This window comes from Gastrolobium bilobum, unplaced genomic scaffold, assembly GCF_033153095.1.
Source record: "Gastrolobium bilobum isolate Gb01-03AN ecotype WA unplaced genomic scaffold, APGP_CSIRO_Gbil_v1 utg185453, whole genome shotgun sequence".
Taxonomy (NCBI): Eukaryota; Viridiplantae; Streptophyta; class Magnoliopsida; order Fabales; family Fabaceae; genus Gastrolobium; species Gastrolobium bilobum.
Window position 1 is genome coordinate 28,614 of NW_026897970.1, and position 14,121 is coordinate 42,734.

At 36.3% G+C, this 14,121-nt stretch overlaps 1 protein-coding gene and 1 non-coding gene across 2 annotated transcripts; both read right to left on the reverse strand.

Moving 5' to 3' along the window:
• Nucleotides 1-1,942: 1,942 nt before the first annotated feature.
• Nucleotides 1,943-5,520, reverse strand: LOC133311881 (G-type lectin S-receptor-like serine/threonine-protein kinase At4g27290). Its single transcript, XM_061513010.1, has 6 exons — nucleotides 4,242-5,520; nucleotides 3,223-3,344; nucleotides 2,945-3,155; nucleotides 2,564-2,801; nucleotides 2,326-2,476; nucleotides 1,943-2,248 (listed from the first exon to the last, which is right to left on the reverse strand). Exons 1-6 carry the CDS (start codon nucleotides 5,518-5,520, stop codon nucleotides 1,943-1,945), a joined length of 2,307 nt encoding a protein of 768 aa, XP_061368994.1.
• Nucleotides 5,521-10,570: 5,050 nt separating this feature from the next.
• Nucleotides 10,571-10,675, reverse strand: LOC133311882 (small nucleolar RNA R71). Its single transcript, XR_009751603.1, has one exon. It is a non-coding gene; the product is annotated as a small nucleolar RNA R71 (small nucleolar RNA).
• Between the last annotated feature and the right edge of the window lie 3,446 nt (nucleotides 10,676-14,121).

Genomic DNA, 14,121 nt, shown 5'->3' on the forward strand with positions numbered 1-14,121 from the left:
TAGAATATTCAATGAAAATATGCATATGATATATGGTTAGAAAACTCTCATCACGTAAAACAAAAACCCTAAGGTTTTCAAGATCAATTGCAAAAAATTTCAAACGAAATTTTATCATGAACTTTAGGTTCTATATGCAAATTTAGAATTTTTTTTATAATTAAAAAAATTGGGTCTTATAATCATATATGCATAACTTTGATACCAAATGAAGAAGATAATTTTCAACCTATTAGATATGTGAAAAGCTGTTGTTTAGTAATTTTGAATGTTTGTTAAAAATTATATTATGTTTTACTGATTGAGAAAATTATATTAGGTTTTACTTTTTTTTATTAATTTCATTGTATTTTTTTGTTATTTTTTTACGGGGAATACTATTCTTACAACCTATTTTTGTTTACAACCATATTTTAATCGTTGATTTCCGTCAATCAATGGTTATTATTCTCACAAATCAAACTCATTAATTAATATTTAACTTGGAAGTTAACCGTTGATATATGGTTATTATTTTCGCAAATCAAACTCAAACTCATTGAGAAAATTATATTAGATTTTATTGATATGTGGAGAGTTGTTGCTTAATAATTTTTGAGATAATTTTCAACCTGTTGTTAAGTTTACTTTTTTTTTTATTAATATCATTGCATTTCTTTGTTATTTGTTTTTATTGACTCTTGTAATTTTGAATATTTGCTAAAATTTCATATAGTTTTTTAAAATCTTATAAATCCATATTGTCCTTCAAATCTTATGAATTCTATTAAAATTCAATCATATGAAATCTTGATTGTAAAAAAAGTCTATAAAATCTCTCAAATTCAAAAATATCTTTTAAAATCTGTAGAATTTTTTATCTCAAAAAAATCTTTTAAAATCTTAAACCAATACACCCCTTAATTTTTTCTTTCACTTCGAATTGTAACGAAAAGAACCAATTATGAAACTTTAATTCATCAAGTTTCCCCGTTGTATTAGCGAATGTGGGGCGCTTATTATAATTTCTCATTCTGACAGAGAAGACTTTTGATTTGACTATCTTTTTTTTTATTTTTTATTTTTTCATTCTGCATGTCTCCTTTGCACAGTTGATCATTTAAAAAGATTGCAGTACAAGTTTCAAGAAGGTCACTGTGTTACATTTCAACAAATCTTCTCACAAAGAAGAACACCATGTCCTTAAGAAAAGGTCAGTGGACATTCATGTTTTACTGAATTAGTTCCTAAAATCTCAATGAGAAACAACAATCACCATTTGAGTCGAGGTTCGTAAATTCTGAATAGTTTTTGGATATAAATACATGTATTCAATATTATTTTTATTGTTATTGTGAAATATTATTAAAAAGGAAATTTTTAAAAAATTGTAACTATTTATAGTTCCAGCATCATCAAATATCTCAATGTGAACGTGTGATCTTTGGGCAAGGGCACACTAATCTTATCTGTTTATCGATTCAACATCATCAAATTAGGAACTAGCACAAGAGGGTCGAGGAACTGTTCATGCAACACGAGAAATTTTAGAAGATTTCAGTGTTACTTCATCCTTAAACTTGTTCATACTTATTCGTGAGCATCTTGAAAGCCTATTAATCTTCTAGAATATTCCATTTGTAGGAATACTGAGATGCTCTCTTCCTAATTAGGATTTCAATTTTTTATCCACCATGTCCAATTTTGATATTCATTTTGAATCTAATTTGAGAGTACAATCAAGAAAACTTTCCAATAAGCTTGAGATGTGATAGAATAATAGTTTGGATGTGTTTATATGTTGTGAAATTAGCTATGCTGCCATGAATTGGAAGTAGGATTAAGTAATGTTCATGTTGACTTATGTAATGTCTCTCAAGCATCATAATAACTAAAACACTCCCATGAAGGCGTACTGTTTATACTTACATTAACCAAATTGTACTATCCACTCACTTAACTTTCACCTGGGTTGTAATGAGGTTATGGTAACTTCAACGTTTGAGCAAGATTTCATTGGATTTGAGGTGCAATTTGTTTGAAATGAAGCCTTGCCAGCGAAGAAGCCAGGTTCTTTAGGCTTAGGAAGTTCTATCTCACTTCCCAGCATAAGCACCACATATGACATGGTTGGTCTATCCTCTGGATGTTGTTGGGCACACAAAAGACTAATATGGATGCAACGCAATACTTCTGATTCAATCCATGATTCTTCCATGTTTTTGTCAATCATTTCTAAAGCCTTGCCTTCCATCCACAACATCCAGGCCTGAAATTTAAAATAAAAAAAATGCATATTTCAAATTACATTTTAGTCTAACATAAATCAATATATCACACACTTACCTGACCAATAAGGTTATGAATTCGGTTTGCATCATAAAAATCTCTATTTCTTTTTCCATACACAATCTCCAGCCCCAAAATACCAAAACTGAAGACATCAGATTTCACTGAAAATCGTCCATAAGCAGCATATTCTGGTGCCATGTAGCCACTGCAAGACGCCATTCAAAACAACATAATTAAAGAAGATGAATTAAGAAAGGTTATAAACTTGGCAGCTTCTAAATAAGAAACCTACTAGGTCCCCACAATTCTGTTTGTATTTCCTTCATTTTGCTCAGTTGCAGAAGTTTTAGCCATGCCAAAATCTGATATTTTTGGGTTCATCTTATCATCAAGTAAAACGTTACTTGCTTTGAGATCTCTATGAATAATCATCAATCTAGAATCTTGATGAAGATACATAAGGCCCCGTGCAATTCCACAAATAATGTGAAAGCGCTTAGACCAATCTAGCAACTTCCCTTTGATATGATCTGGTGACAATCAACACAAACGATAAATTAGTTACTGCATTTTAATTCTTCAAATTCGAAGTTCAAGTTCCATATGCTTGTTAATAGTACTAAAATGATAACATTGGTCCATCCCAATAATATAAGCTTTCTGGGATGCATACCAAAAATGAAGGTGTCCAAGCTGCTGTTTGGCATGTATTCATAAATCAGTATTTTTTCTTGTCCATGAATGCAATACCCAAGAAGTTTTACAAGATTTCGGTGCTGAAGTTTTGCAATCAGTTTTACTTCATTCTTGAACTCGATCATTCCTTGTGTTGAGCTTCTTGAAAGTCTCTTCACAGCAATTTCTTTCCCACTTGCTAATCTTCCCTATATTGAGATATTTCCTAACATCAGCAATTTAATTGTCTGCATCCAATTATTGAAATAGAGTTACCTTGTAGACAGGTCCAAATCCACCTTCTCCAATTTTGTTATTCACTGAGAAGTTATTGGTGGCACTAGCTATTGTTGACAGGTCAAGCAACGGGAGATCTAGATCATCCTCAGAAGAAAACCCTTCAAATTTATTTTTTTGAGAAGTATGAGCAGAAAGTTGGAAACAGCTATCATGGACAAATTAACATCTTACGCAGGCAAAACATATAAAGTACCAAATTGTGGATGTTGAACAATTAAAATTGTTCACTTGACTAGATTTTTGATTTAATAGCATTTTAAAAAACCATCTGATAGGAATGACTTAACTGTGATCATCTTAATTGTACATTAAATGACATATAAATGTGTTTATTAGCCAAAAAGAAAACATTATTGCCTATTATACACAAAAACAATCCTAAGTCCAACAAAGAGTGGCTATATTTAAGTTGCAGTAATACAGAATAGAAGCGTAATATATGTGATGTCTAGGGTCCTCCTAATTTAACGCCACCAACAAAGAATGCAAAATGCACCAATTCTAGTCATTAACATGATCAGGAAGTATGTAAATCATGGCTTATCAACTATCAAGGCAATAACAGTTGTATAAATTTTTTAATGTGATGGTACCCGATAATTATGATAGAATTATCTTATAAAGTTACTTTTAAGTAGTTCTTAGTTTGATTTCAACTTTTATTCATGCAGATTGGTAGATGGACTTCACTTTATAGTAATTAAGTTGTACATAGATGAATATGGGAGTAAGTCATCCTACCAGTTATGTTTCTGCGGAATTTGTAGATACTATAGCAACAAACTATAAGCATCCCTGAAATTGCAGCAATGGTGCTACCAACTATTTTGGTGAACTTCTTCCGGTGCCCGTGTTCCACCTCTGCATGGTTGAATTTGATCAAACAAAAGACTAGGTGTAATTCACAGATTGAAGGAGTGAACCTCAATTTTTGTAACATGAAATTGATGGCAAGAAACATTGAAGAATTAAGTGACAAAGTTTTAAGTCCTTACCTAATTCTGAAGCATCCATTCGAACATATAAGTCCTGATCCCCATCTGCAAACTGTCTTATATCAATTAGATTGCCAAACCACATGGCACAGCCACTCCCTTGTCCTCTAATATCTGAATTAGTATAGGCCATACAAGAACAGTTATCCAAGCACTTGGCTCTGCATTCCTCTAAATCCATTGCCTCATCCAACCAAGAATGTGTAGTATCTGGCACTTTCAACCCCTTCAATTTGACGAACCCATCCTTGTGCTTATCATTGCATCTTAATGGTTTGTTGCGAACACATCCTTGAGACCAGTCCATTGTGTTCCATGCTTGTAGTGACTTAGGTTTGAACCCTTTAAGACATTGGCAAATTGGTGATTCATTGATGACACAGTTGCCATTGGCTCCACACAGGCCATAATGGTCGCAGTAGTCTACTGGCATTGCTCTATAAACTATCCAATTTTGATCACTTTCCACCCACACATAACGGGAACGAGTATAATCAGTTTGGTTGATTACAACTCTTGAATATCTAGACTTATTTCCGAGGTAGTATGTGTAATATATCTCATCCTTATTGTAAACAAACTTGAAATTATAAATTGGGTTCGACTTTAATAATGGAGTACCACTTAAATGCAAGCCATTCCATGGTCCAAATCTGCCGTACTTTTTGGTTCCCTTCATCAAATATGAATCAGGATAACTGTTGTTGTGTACAGCACAAGAAAAGTCTCCTGGAGCTGGATCATCTGGACTCTTCCAAGCTGTTAGAGTCCAATTGAAACCTGTTCTTAAGTCCCATCCAAATTTCATCCCTGGCAACAGTGTATCGCATGGATAGTCAAAGCTTTGCCACAAATAGGCTTCTGGGTTTGCATCATTCTCATCTCTTACCACAAGATTGCCATAATCCAAGAGCTCAGCCATTGGATTCTGTGGTATTCTTGGAGAAGTTGTGTTCCAAATAACAGTGTCATTCTGGTGAAGGACAAGATGGCCAGCCCTATTCACTGTTAAGATACCAGAGGAATCATTGATTGGGTTGACCCTGTTAGCAACCCAAACAACTGTTTTAACTGGGATGTTTTTGTACCAAATTCCCAGGTAATGTTTCTTGGATTTCCCAGGGCTGAAGAAACCAAGTTCGAAGGTTCCACCTTGTGAAACTAAGGTCATGCCATCAGTGAGGGAATGTGACAGTGCAATGGAATCAACTGAAAGGGAAACTGTGAGTGAAGGAACAAGGATATAAACAAGGACACTAACGAAAGAAAGAATGCCCATTGGAAAAACCGAGTGTAACACTATTGATTAACTAATGTCTACTGGTGGTGGCTTGGAATGGTGCTAGTAGAATAGAATAAGCATTTGAAGCTGACCAATCTGCAATATAATTTGCTATTAAAATATGCATCTGATGCACATGTAGCAAAGAGAAACTGAGGATGGAGAAATGGGAAAAACACAATAAAAGATTATGAATTTGTTATTGTGTTTCTCAGTTAGTATCCATGGATAGCAAGGGAAGTATGGTGAAGTCATTAATAGAAATATACTAGTCAAGAATGCTAGAAGGACAGGTAGAATTCATGGCAGAGGACTAGTATAAATGAATTAAGTTAGACCAATCATATCAAGTGGATCTGATACTATATCTCAACCCAAAATCTTAAAATATTAGATTTATGAGTTCTCTCCCACTTATATCATCTTCACTTAGCCTACTAGCTCAACTATGATCTAAACCCGATTTTAACACCACAATCAAGTGGGCCAAAGATGCCAATGGCGGAGAATGACCCTTAATGGATTAAGTTAGATCAACAATGTCAAGTGAGCCCAACAGACACTATGTCTCATCCAAAAACCTTAAGGTTATAGGTATGTGATGTTTCATATTTATACCACCCTCACTTGGTTCATTTCTCACATATGTGATACTTAACCACTACTCACACTTCTATATTTGGAACAAAAAATTTATTGGCTTGAGGATTTGAGGTTGATTAAGTCAATCCCACTAGCCACGGCAAAGACCCTTTCAACATATTGGTATTATGTTTAAAAAAGGAGATTATTTTAAAATTCTTTATTAAAGTTACATCATAATGGTCTTTTTGCCGAAAGAAAAAGGAAAAAACAGGATTGATTAAGGCCATTGTAGGAGTTAAAATATGATCTAAGATAATGATAGAGACACTATAGGTGTATACCGTTACTATCAAGGGTCCTACTTTCTTGGAATAGAAAAAATTAGCTATGAACACTACAACATGAAGTTGGCAAAGTAGACAATTTACTTTGACTATTGTGTTTTGCATTTAGCCTTTTTACCAAATTGTAGGGGAATTCTTTGCGCGGTTTATTTTTTTTTCTAAACATATCAAGTGGACAAAAAGTTATACAGACTTTGATTTGAATGAGAGTAGGGCATAATGTAGTTGTTTGTCTAAATTGGGGACAACCGGTCCTTTTGTAAGACACATCTTATTTACACCGGAACAAGTTGAAATCATGTTATGATGTCCTAAGACATGTAAAATGAAAGTATTGTGGTGAATTTTCAATTTCCCAGGACTATTTTTTAACACCTCATTCTAGAACCGGTTTGTTATTATTGTTTTATGATATTAAGCGCAGTTATAATCACATTGGTTCAATTAAAAACCCGGATAGATTTTTCTTTTTCTTTTTAAAACTTACTTATTTTTCCTTTTGAATAACACCAAATTTAAAATAACCAATTGCGTGACCGTAACCGTATGGTATTGCGGAATAATTGAAACTAAGCTTAACATCATATTCTTATTTTGTTCAAGTTCAATACTAAATTATCTCCACTTTTTATTATATTGGGAATTCTCTACTTCCTTTGTAGTTCTCATCTCCCACTATGTTATAGATCTCTCCGTTTCGCGTGGGTTCAAACCACGCTCAAATCGGAGATCTATAGCTCGAGTTATGTCACTTTTACTAAACTATGTGCATGCTGTTTTCGGGATGCGCGCTCGAGCACTCAACTGGGCGCTCGAGCGCCCAAAGGCAGAGAATTTTGCCATCGTCAGGTTTTCCCCTACTGAGCATGCACTAGCGCGTTTAAGTCCCCTACTGAGCGCTTGAGTGCCCAGAGGCAGGGAATTTCACTTGATTTCACGCACACAGCGCGTTTGAGCGCCCTACACCTGGGGCAGACTTGATCTCCCCTATTTTTGGTGACTTTCTTGGGGAAATTTCATTCCCCCTTCATTCTCTATGGGTCATAATGTAACATTCCCGTCTCGAGCAAGTTCAATTAACACACATATGATACTAAATATAAATAGCAGAAGACTTAACTTATGAAAATACGAGCTAACTTTTTATTTTCCTTTTCTCCATTTCACATTATATATAACATTGCATAACTCTAGTTTACTTTCCATATAACGGGGACGAAAATTGGACGAGTAACAGCTGAAAACTAGACAACTGGGGATTTACAAATCCCACTCAAAAGGTATCCTGATAAACAGTTTATACAATCCATGAATTACAGAATACCAAATGTCCATTACAGATAATATACTCATCCACGGGCTCATAAATAACTTGGCTCTGTGCCACTAAGTCTATCAGCATGCATAACCAACAGGTAAACATATAACTGAATACTACATCATAATATAGACATACCTGAATACACAATTGTACATGCATCAAACTGAATACATGTACAAGACATATACAGGCCATATATACAAGTAATGGATGAGACATCATGATCCCAAAATAATAAAATACTAAAGCAACATACTACAATCCAAAATATCAGTAGCCTACAGCTACTCAAAAATCCAGTCCATCGCACCCCTCTAACCACGAGTCGTGTCCCTTCCTCGTGAGGGCTCACTGGGGATCTGAACACCTGAAATGATGTCCCCAAACGAGGTGAGATAACAAAACTCAATAAGCTCCATGTTTATAAAGAATTCTCCATACTCTGGGCTCACTCCTGCATGAAAGTTAGATACAGAGTATACAAGGCATCATATAACATATATCATAACTGAACAAAACATATATACATATCTTACCAGAGGCGTACGCAATCATTCCCAAGGGAGGACCCTAAGTGGAACCAGAACATATCAGAGTGTACACAGTCAGTCCCGAGGGAGGACCCCAAGCAGACATGAGTGTACAAACGATCAATGGCCAAAGATCATTACAGAAATCACATCAGCACAAAATATATCATATTATCATACAGCCCTATATGAATGCATCAATACAAAGCATCAAATACCACATACAATCCACCATAGTCCACTAACCATGGTGGAGCACACAAGTAGAAATATACTCCTTAAACATAGAGATGTGCCTCTAGAAGATGTAGTTTTCCAGGCTAAAAAAGATGAGAATTAAGTCATAAAAGAGCACTTTTTATACATATTTGCTTATTATATTGACTTTTTCTTCTCAATGACATTTCTCACTTATTTGTTCGTTTATATAGGAAGAAGAGGTGGAAAATACGAAAGTGTAAAAAGCTTGGTGGCGCAAATCCACACGGTTGGAAATTCCATGCTACATCATGATTGCATCGGCCAAAATTCCAGAGAAGTGGTACAACTTAGCGCCACATTGGCGCAAGTCAACGCCACTTTGCAGGGCCAATGACCAGAGATCTGGCGCGGTCCAGCGCCACAGTGGCGCGGACCCGCGCCAGTTTACGAATTTACAAGCACCGTGTTTTACAAGGACAAATTTGGAAGAAGAAAGTTGGGCCTATATAAAGGATGCTCAGCACAGAATTAGGAGCTTTTTTTTTTGAGAAGAAATCGTCGTGCTCAGATAAGAGAGTTCTGGGAGATCTTGTTCATCTGTATTCTTCCATTTCTGTAATTCTTCCAGTTTATGTTGAATATTGATAGATCAGCCATGACAATGGTTGGCTAGTTCTTTTTACTGTAGTTAAGGTTACAATCCCTATGTGAACCCTTGTTACAACGGATTGATTTATTTTTACTCGTTTATATATTTACATTTATCTCTACTCTGTGCGTAATTTCTATCCTCTTTGTTAGAACTGATCAATCTAATAATTGATGATAGTTTGAGGGTTAGAACCCTAGATAGGAATATTGTGGTTTTGATCTTGAAAGGGAGTAGGATAACAATTTGTATGCGTGCTAGGAATAGACGTATATTTGATTGCAGATGCTTAATTTATCGTGTTCATTGCTTAATTCCATGAGGAACATTGCAAGGAATTGGGGTTCCAATTGGGGTTGAAGGGTTAACCTTGCAAGGAATTGAGGATTAACTACGTAATATTTTTAGATGATAAATTATCTTAGTATTTATTTAAATGAGTATTTTAAATCAATCCAGAGTAAGAAGCGGGGATCATTTGGTGAGTGCACTCTAGCTACAATGATTTCTCATATTTTATAAAACCAATCTCTGTTTTATTTTTCATAACAAAAACCCTAAAAATACGTTCTTGCCTTTAGTTCTTATTTTTAATCAAATCAACAACATTTTTCACACCTATTCGAATTCTTTCCGTCTTAAAAGGAATGATTATTTGATATTCGATCACAATCCCTATGGAGACAATACTTTTCTTGTCACTGTATTACTTGTGCGATCGGTACACTTGCCGGTGAGCATCAAGTTTTTGGCGCCGTTGTCGGGGATTGGCGTTTCTTTTATCATATAATCTTGATCTTTAAGATTGGATTTTGTGAATATTAATATTTTCTATTTTTATTTGAAAAGTGCTACTAATCTCTTTCCTGAGTTGTATGCGAGGTAAAACTGCAGAATTTCTGTTTGATCCTGAGATTACAAAAACCGAAAGGAGAAATAGAAAACTCGCTCAGAAAAAGCTTGAATTCAAAGAATTTGGTACTCTATCTGAGGAGACACAGGAAATACCAATTGAAGGACCAATCATGGCAGCAAATAATGATGAAGAAAATCCACTCATGGATTCTATTCTTACTCCAGCTTTCAATAGGCCTAACTCAAGCATTGTTCAGCTGGTAGTTGGTAATAATAATTGGGAGCTTAAGTCTTCCACTATTCAATTGGTGGAGAGAGCCCAGTTTGGAGGAGGGGAGAATGGAAGATCCTCACTGATTTATAGACATATTTCTTATGGTCTGTGACTCCACCAAACACCCTCAAGTGTCCAATGATGCAATCCGGTTGCGGTTGTTCCCTTTTACTGTTAAGGGAAAGGCTCTTAGTTGGTTGGAAAGGCAGCCTGCACGTAGCATTCCTACATGGGAGGATTTGTCTCAAAAGTTCTTTGCTGAGTTCTTCTCCATGGAGAGGTATAATCAGATGTGAATGATATCACCAATTTCACTCAGTTAGAGGGTGAAACTATGTGTGGAGCTTGGAACAGATTCAAAGATTTAATGAGGAGATGCCCTCATTATAACTTGACTGCTGACAATCAAGTGAGAATCTTCTTCAACGGTTGTACACCGGATGTTCGGATGGTGTTGAATGGTGCCGCGGGTGGTACTATTAAATCTTCGAGAGCAAATGAGACTCTTGAGCTGATTGAGAGAATGGCTGCCAATGAAAATAAAGGGTTGTCATCTAAGCCTAAGAGAGGTATTCTTCAGCTGGAAGGTAATGATGTTGTGTTGGCTGAAAATAAGTTATTATCTCAGCAAATGGTAAATCTGACTTCGAGGCTTGATAAGATGCAACTTTCTGGTGTTCAGGCTAAAGCTGTTGCGGTTGTGTGTGAATACTGCCAGGACAATCATGAGTGTAATGAATGTCCTTCTTTGTTGTCTTCTTATCCTCCTCAACAAATGCAGGTGAATGGCATTTGGTATGATCAAAGACCTCCGCCGCAAAATATTCCATGAAATCAGAATTTTCCTTCTGGAAGTAATAATTTTCAGAGGAGGGTGCAGGAAACTGGTATTGATTTGAAGTTTAACAACTATTTCCAGCCCCCACCAATCCAGTCTAAGGAACCTTCTGATTTGGAGAAGTTAGTTGGACAAATGACTTAGCATTCTAATGCTTTCATGGAGGAGACTAGAGCCAATACCAAAAACACAAATGCATATATCAGAAATTTGGAGAACCAAATTGGCCAACTGGCTAAACAAATTGCTGATAGAACTCCAGGTACTTTTTCTAGTAACATAGTTACTAATCCAAAGGAAGATTGTTTGGCCATTACAACTAGAAGTGGCAAAGTACTTCCATCTCCTGAAGTTGAGAAGAGACTTGATGAGGCAGGTGAGCCTGAAAAAGAAACTGAAAAACCTGCTAAAGTAGTGAAGCCAGCTGAAAAAGAAAAGGAAAAAGGAAAGAATGTGACTGCTGAAAAGAAGCATGAATTGAGTCCTGAGTATATGAGAGCTATGGAACCCTATCCTGAAATATTCAAGCAGGATGCCTAGAAGCAGCAATATGCCAGGTTCCTTGATATTTTCAAAAAGCTTCACATTAATATTCCATTTGCTGAAGCCTTGGCTAATATGCCCAATTATGCCAAGTTTATGAAGGACCTCTTATCAAGAAAACACAAGTTGCAGGAATGTCAGACGGTAACATTCACTGAGGAGTGTAGTGCCATAATACAGAAGAAGTTTCCTCCCAAGCTTCGTGATCCAGGGAGCTTCAACATTCCAATTGCTATTGGTAATACTGATGTCGGCAAAGCCTTGTCTGATCTTGGGGCAAGTATAAATCTGATGTCATTGTTTGTTTGTAAATCCCTGGGAATTTCGGAATTGAAACCCACTATGGTCTCTCTTCAACTTGTTGATAGATCTTTGAGGAGGCCTAGTGGGATTGTTGAAGATGTCCTGGTTAAAGTGGACAAGTTCATTTTTCCAGCAGATTTTGTGGTATTGAACATGGAAGAGGGAACTAAAATGCCTCTTTTGCTGGGTAGACTTTTCTTGGCTACTTCTCGGGCCATGATTGATGTTGAAAAAGGGAAGCTTGAGTTAAGGATGAATGATGAGACTATTACCATCAATGTCTTTGACTCTATGAAACAATCTTCTGACAAAGGCGATTGTTTTAGACTTGATGTTTTCGATAAGGTGGTGGAAGAGGAAAAATCTTCTAGTCAAGACCTTGAAGAAGAACTTGAGGCACGTTATATTGTTCCTTTTAAGGAAGAAAAGAGTGTTGTGTTTGAGGTTCTTGAGAAGAAGGACTCTGACAAAGAAGACGGAGCCCCAAAAGTAGAGTTAAAGGAGTTTCTTGAAACTCTTAAATACATCTTCTTGGGTGATGAGGAGACTTATCCTGTCATCATTAATAAAGGGTTGTCTGAAGAGCAGGAAAGGAGGTTGACAGAGGTGCTGAAGAACCATAAGACTGCTATAGGGTGGTCTATTTCTGATTTGAATGGTATAAATCCCTCATTTTGTACTCACAAAATTCTCTTGGAAGATGATGTCAGACCAATAAGGCAATCTCAAATGAGGCTTAATCCTACAATGAAGGAGGTGGTGAGAAAAGAAGTGGTGAAACTTCTTGATGCTGCCATGATCTATCCGATTTCGGAACTGCTTGGGTGAGTCTAGTGCAAACTGTCCCAAAGAAGGGAGGCGTCATTGTAGTCCACAATGATAAAAATGAACTAATTCCGACCAGAATTATTACTGGTTGGAGGATGTGTGTGGATTACCGGAGGTTGAATGCTTCCAGAAGGAAGGACCATTTCTCACTTCCTTTTGTGGACCAGATGTTAGAGAGGTTGGCTGGACGCACCTATTACTGCTTCCTGGATGGATACTCTGGGTACAACCAAATTCCAGTGGCACTAGAGGACTAGGAGAAAACAACCTTCACTTGCCCGTTTGGAGTATTTTCATATAGACGGATGCCATTTGGTCTATGCAACGCACCTGCTACGTTTCAGAGGTGCATGCTCTCCATCTTTTCTGACATGGTGGAGAAAAATCTTGAGGTATTTATGGATGACTTTTCCGTTTTTGGCTCTTGTTTTGATTTATGTTTGCATAATCTAATTCATGTTTTAAAAAGATGCCAAGAAACTAATCTTGTGTACTAAACTGGGAGAAATGTCATTTCATGGTACAAGAGGGAATTGTCTTAGGCCATAAGATATATGGGAATGGGATTGAGGTTGATGAAGCAAAACTCATGTTGATTGAAAAACGTCCTCATCCTGTTAATGTAACTAGTGTTAGAAGTTTTTTAGGACATGCTGGATTTTATAGGAGATTTATCAAAGACTTTTCTAAGATAGCTAAACCATTGAGCCAACTTTTAGAAAAGGATTCTGAATTTCATTTTGATGATGCATGTCTTAAATTTTTTAATTTGTTGAAAGAGAAGCTCACTACAGCTCCTATCCTTGTAGCTCCTGATTGGAGTTTACCTTTTAAGCTTATATGTGATGCTAGTGCTTATGCCATTGGTGCAGTCCTTGGCCAACGTAAGAATAAATTGTTACATGTCATATACTATGCTAGCAAGATTTTAAACGAGGCACAAGTAAATTATGCCACCACCGAAAAAGAAATGCTAGCAGTAGTGTATGCACTGGACAAATTTAGGTCTTACTTGTTGGGTTCCAAGGTAATTGTTTTTACTGACCACTCTGTTATCAAGTATTTGATGAATAAGCAGGATGCCAAGCCTCGTTTGCTAAGGTGGATGCTCTTGTTTCAAGAGTTTGACTTGGAGATCAAAGATAAGGCTGGTGTAGAAAACAAGGAAGCCGATCATTTGTCACGAATTCAGGAGAAGGAATTGCAAGAGTGTCCTGAGAAAGAAATAAATGACACATTTCCTGATGAAAGAGTAATGGCTATCTTTGTACCTCCTTGGTTTGCAGATATTGCCAACTACAAGGTGATAAGAGAGTTGCCTCCTAAC

Excerpts from the sequence above, each read along its gene's own strand:
- LOC133311881 (XM_061513010.1), bottom strand. The coding sequence starts at position 5,520 with ATGGGCATTCTTTCTTTCGTTAGTGTCCTTGTTTATATCCTTGTTCCT. Across the intron at positions 3,345-4,241 it reads AATGGATGCTTCAGAATTAG|GGTTTTCTTCTGAGGATGAT; the intron begins GTAAGGACTTAA and ends ATAAATTTGAAG. Across the intron at positions 2,249-2,325 it reads TTCATAACCTTATTGGTCAG|GCCTGGATGTTGTGGATGGA; the intron begins GTAAGTGTGTGA and ends TTTAAATTTCAG.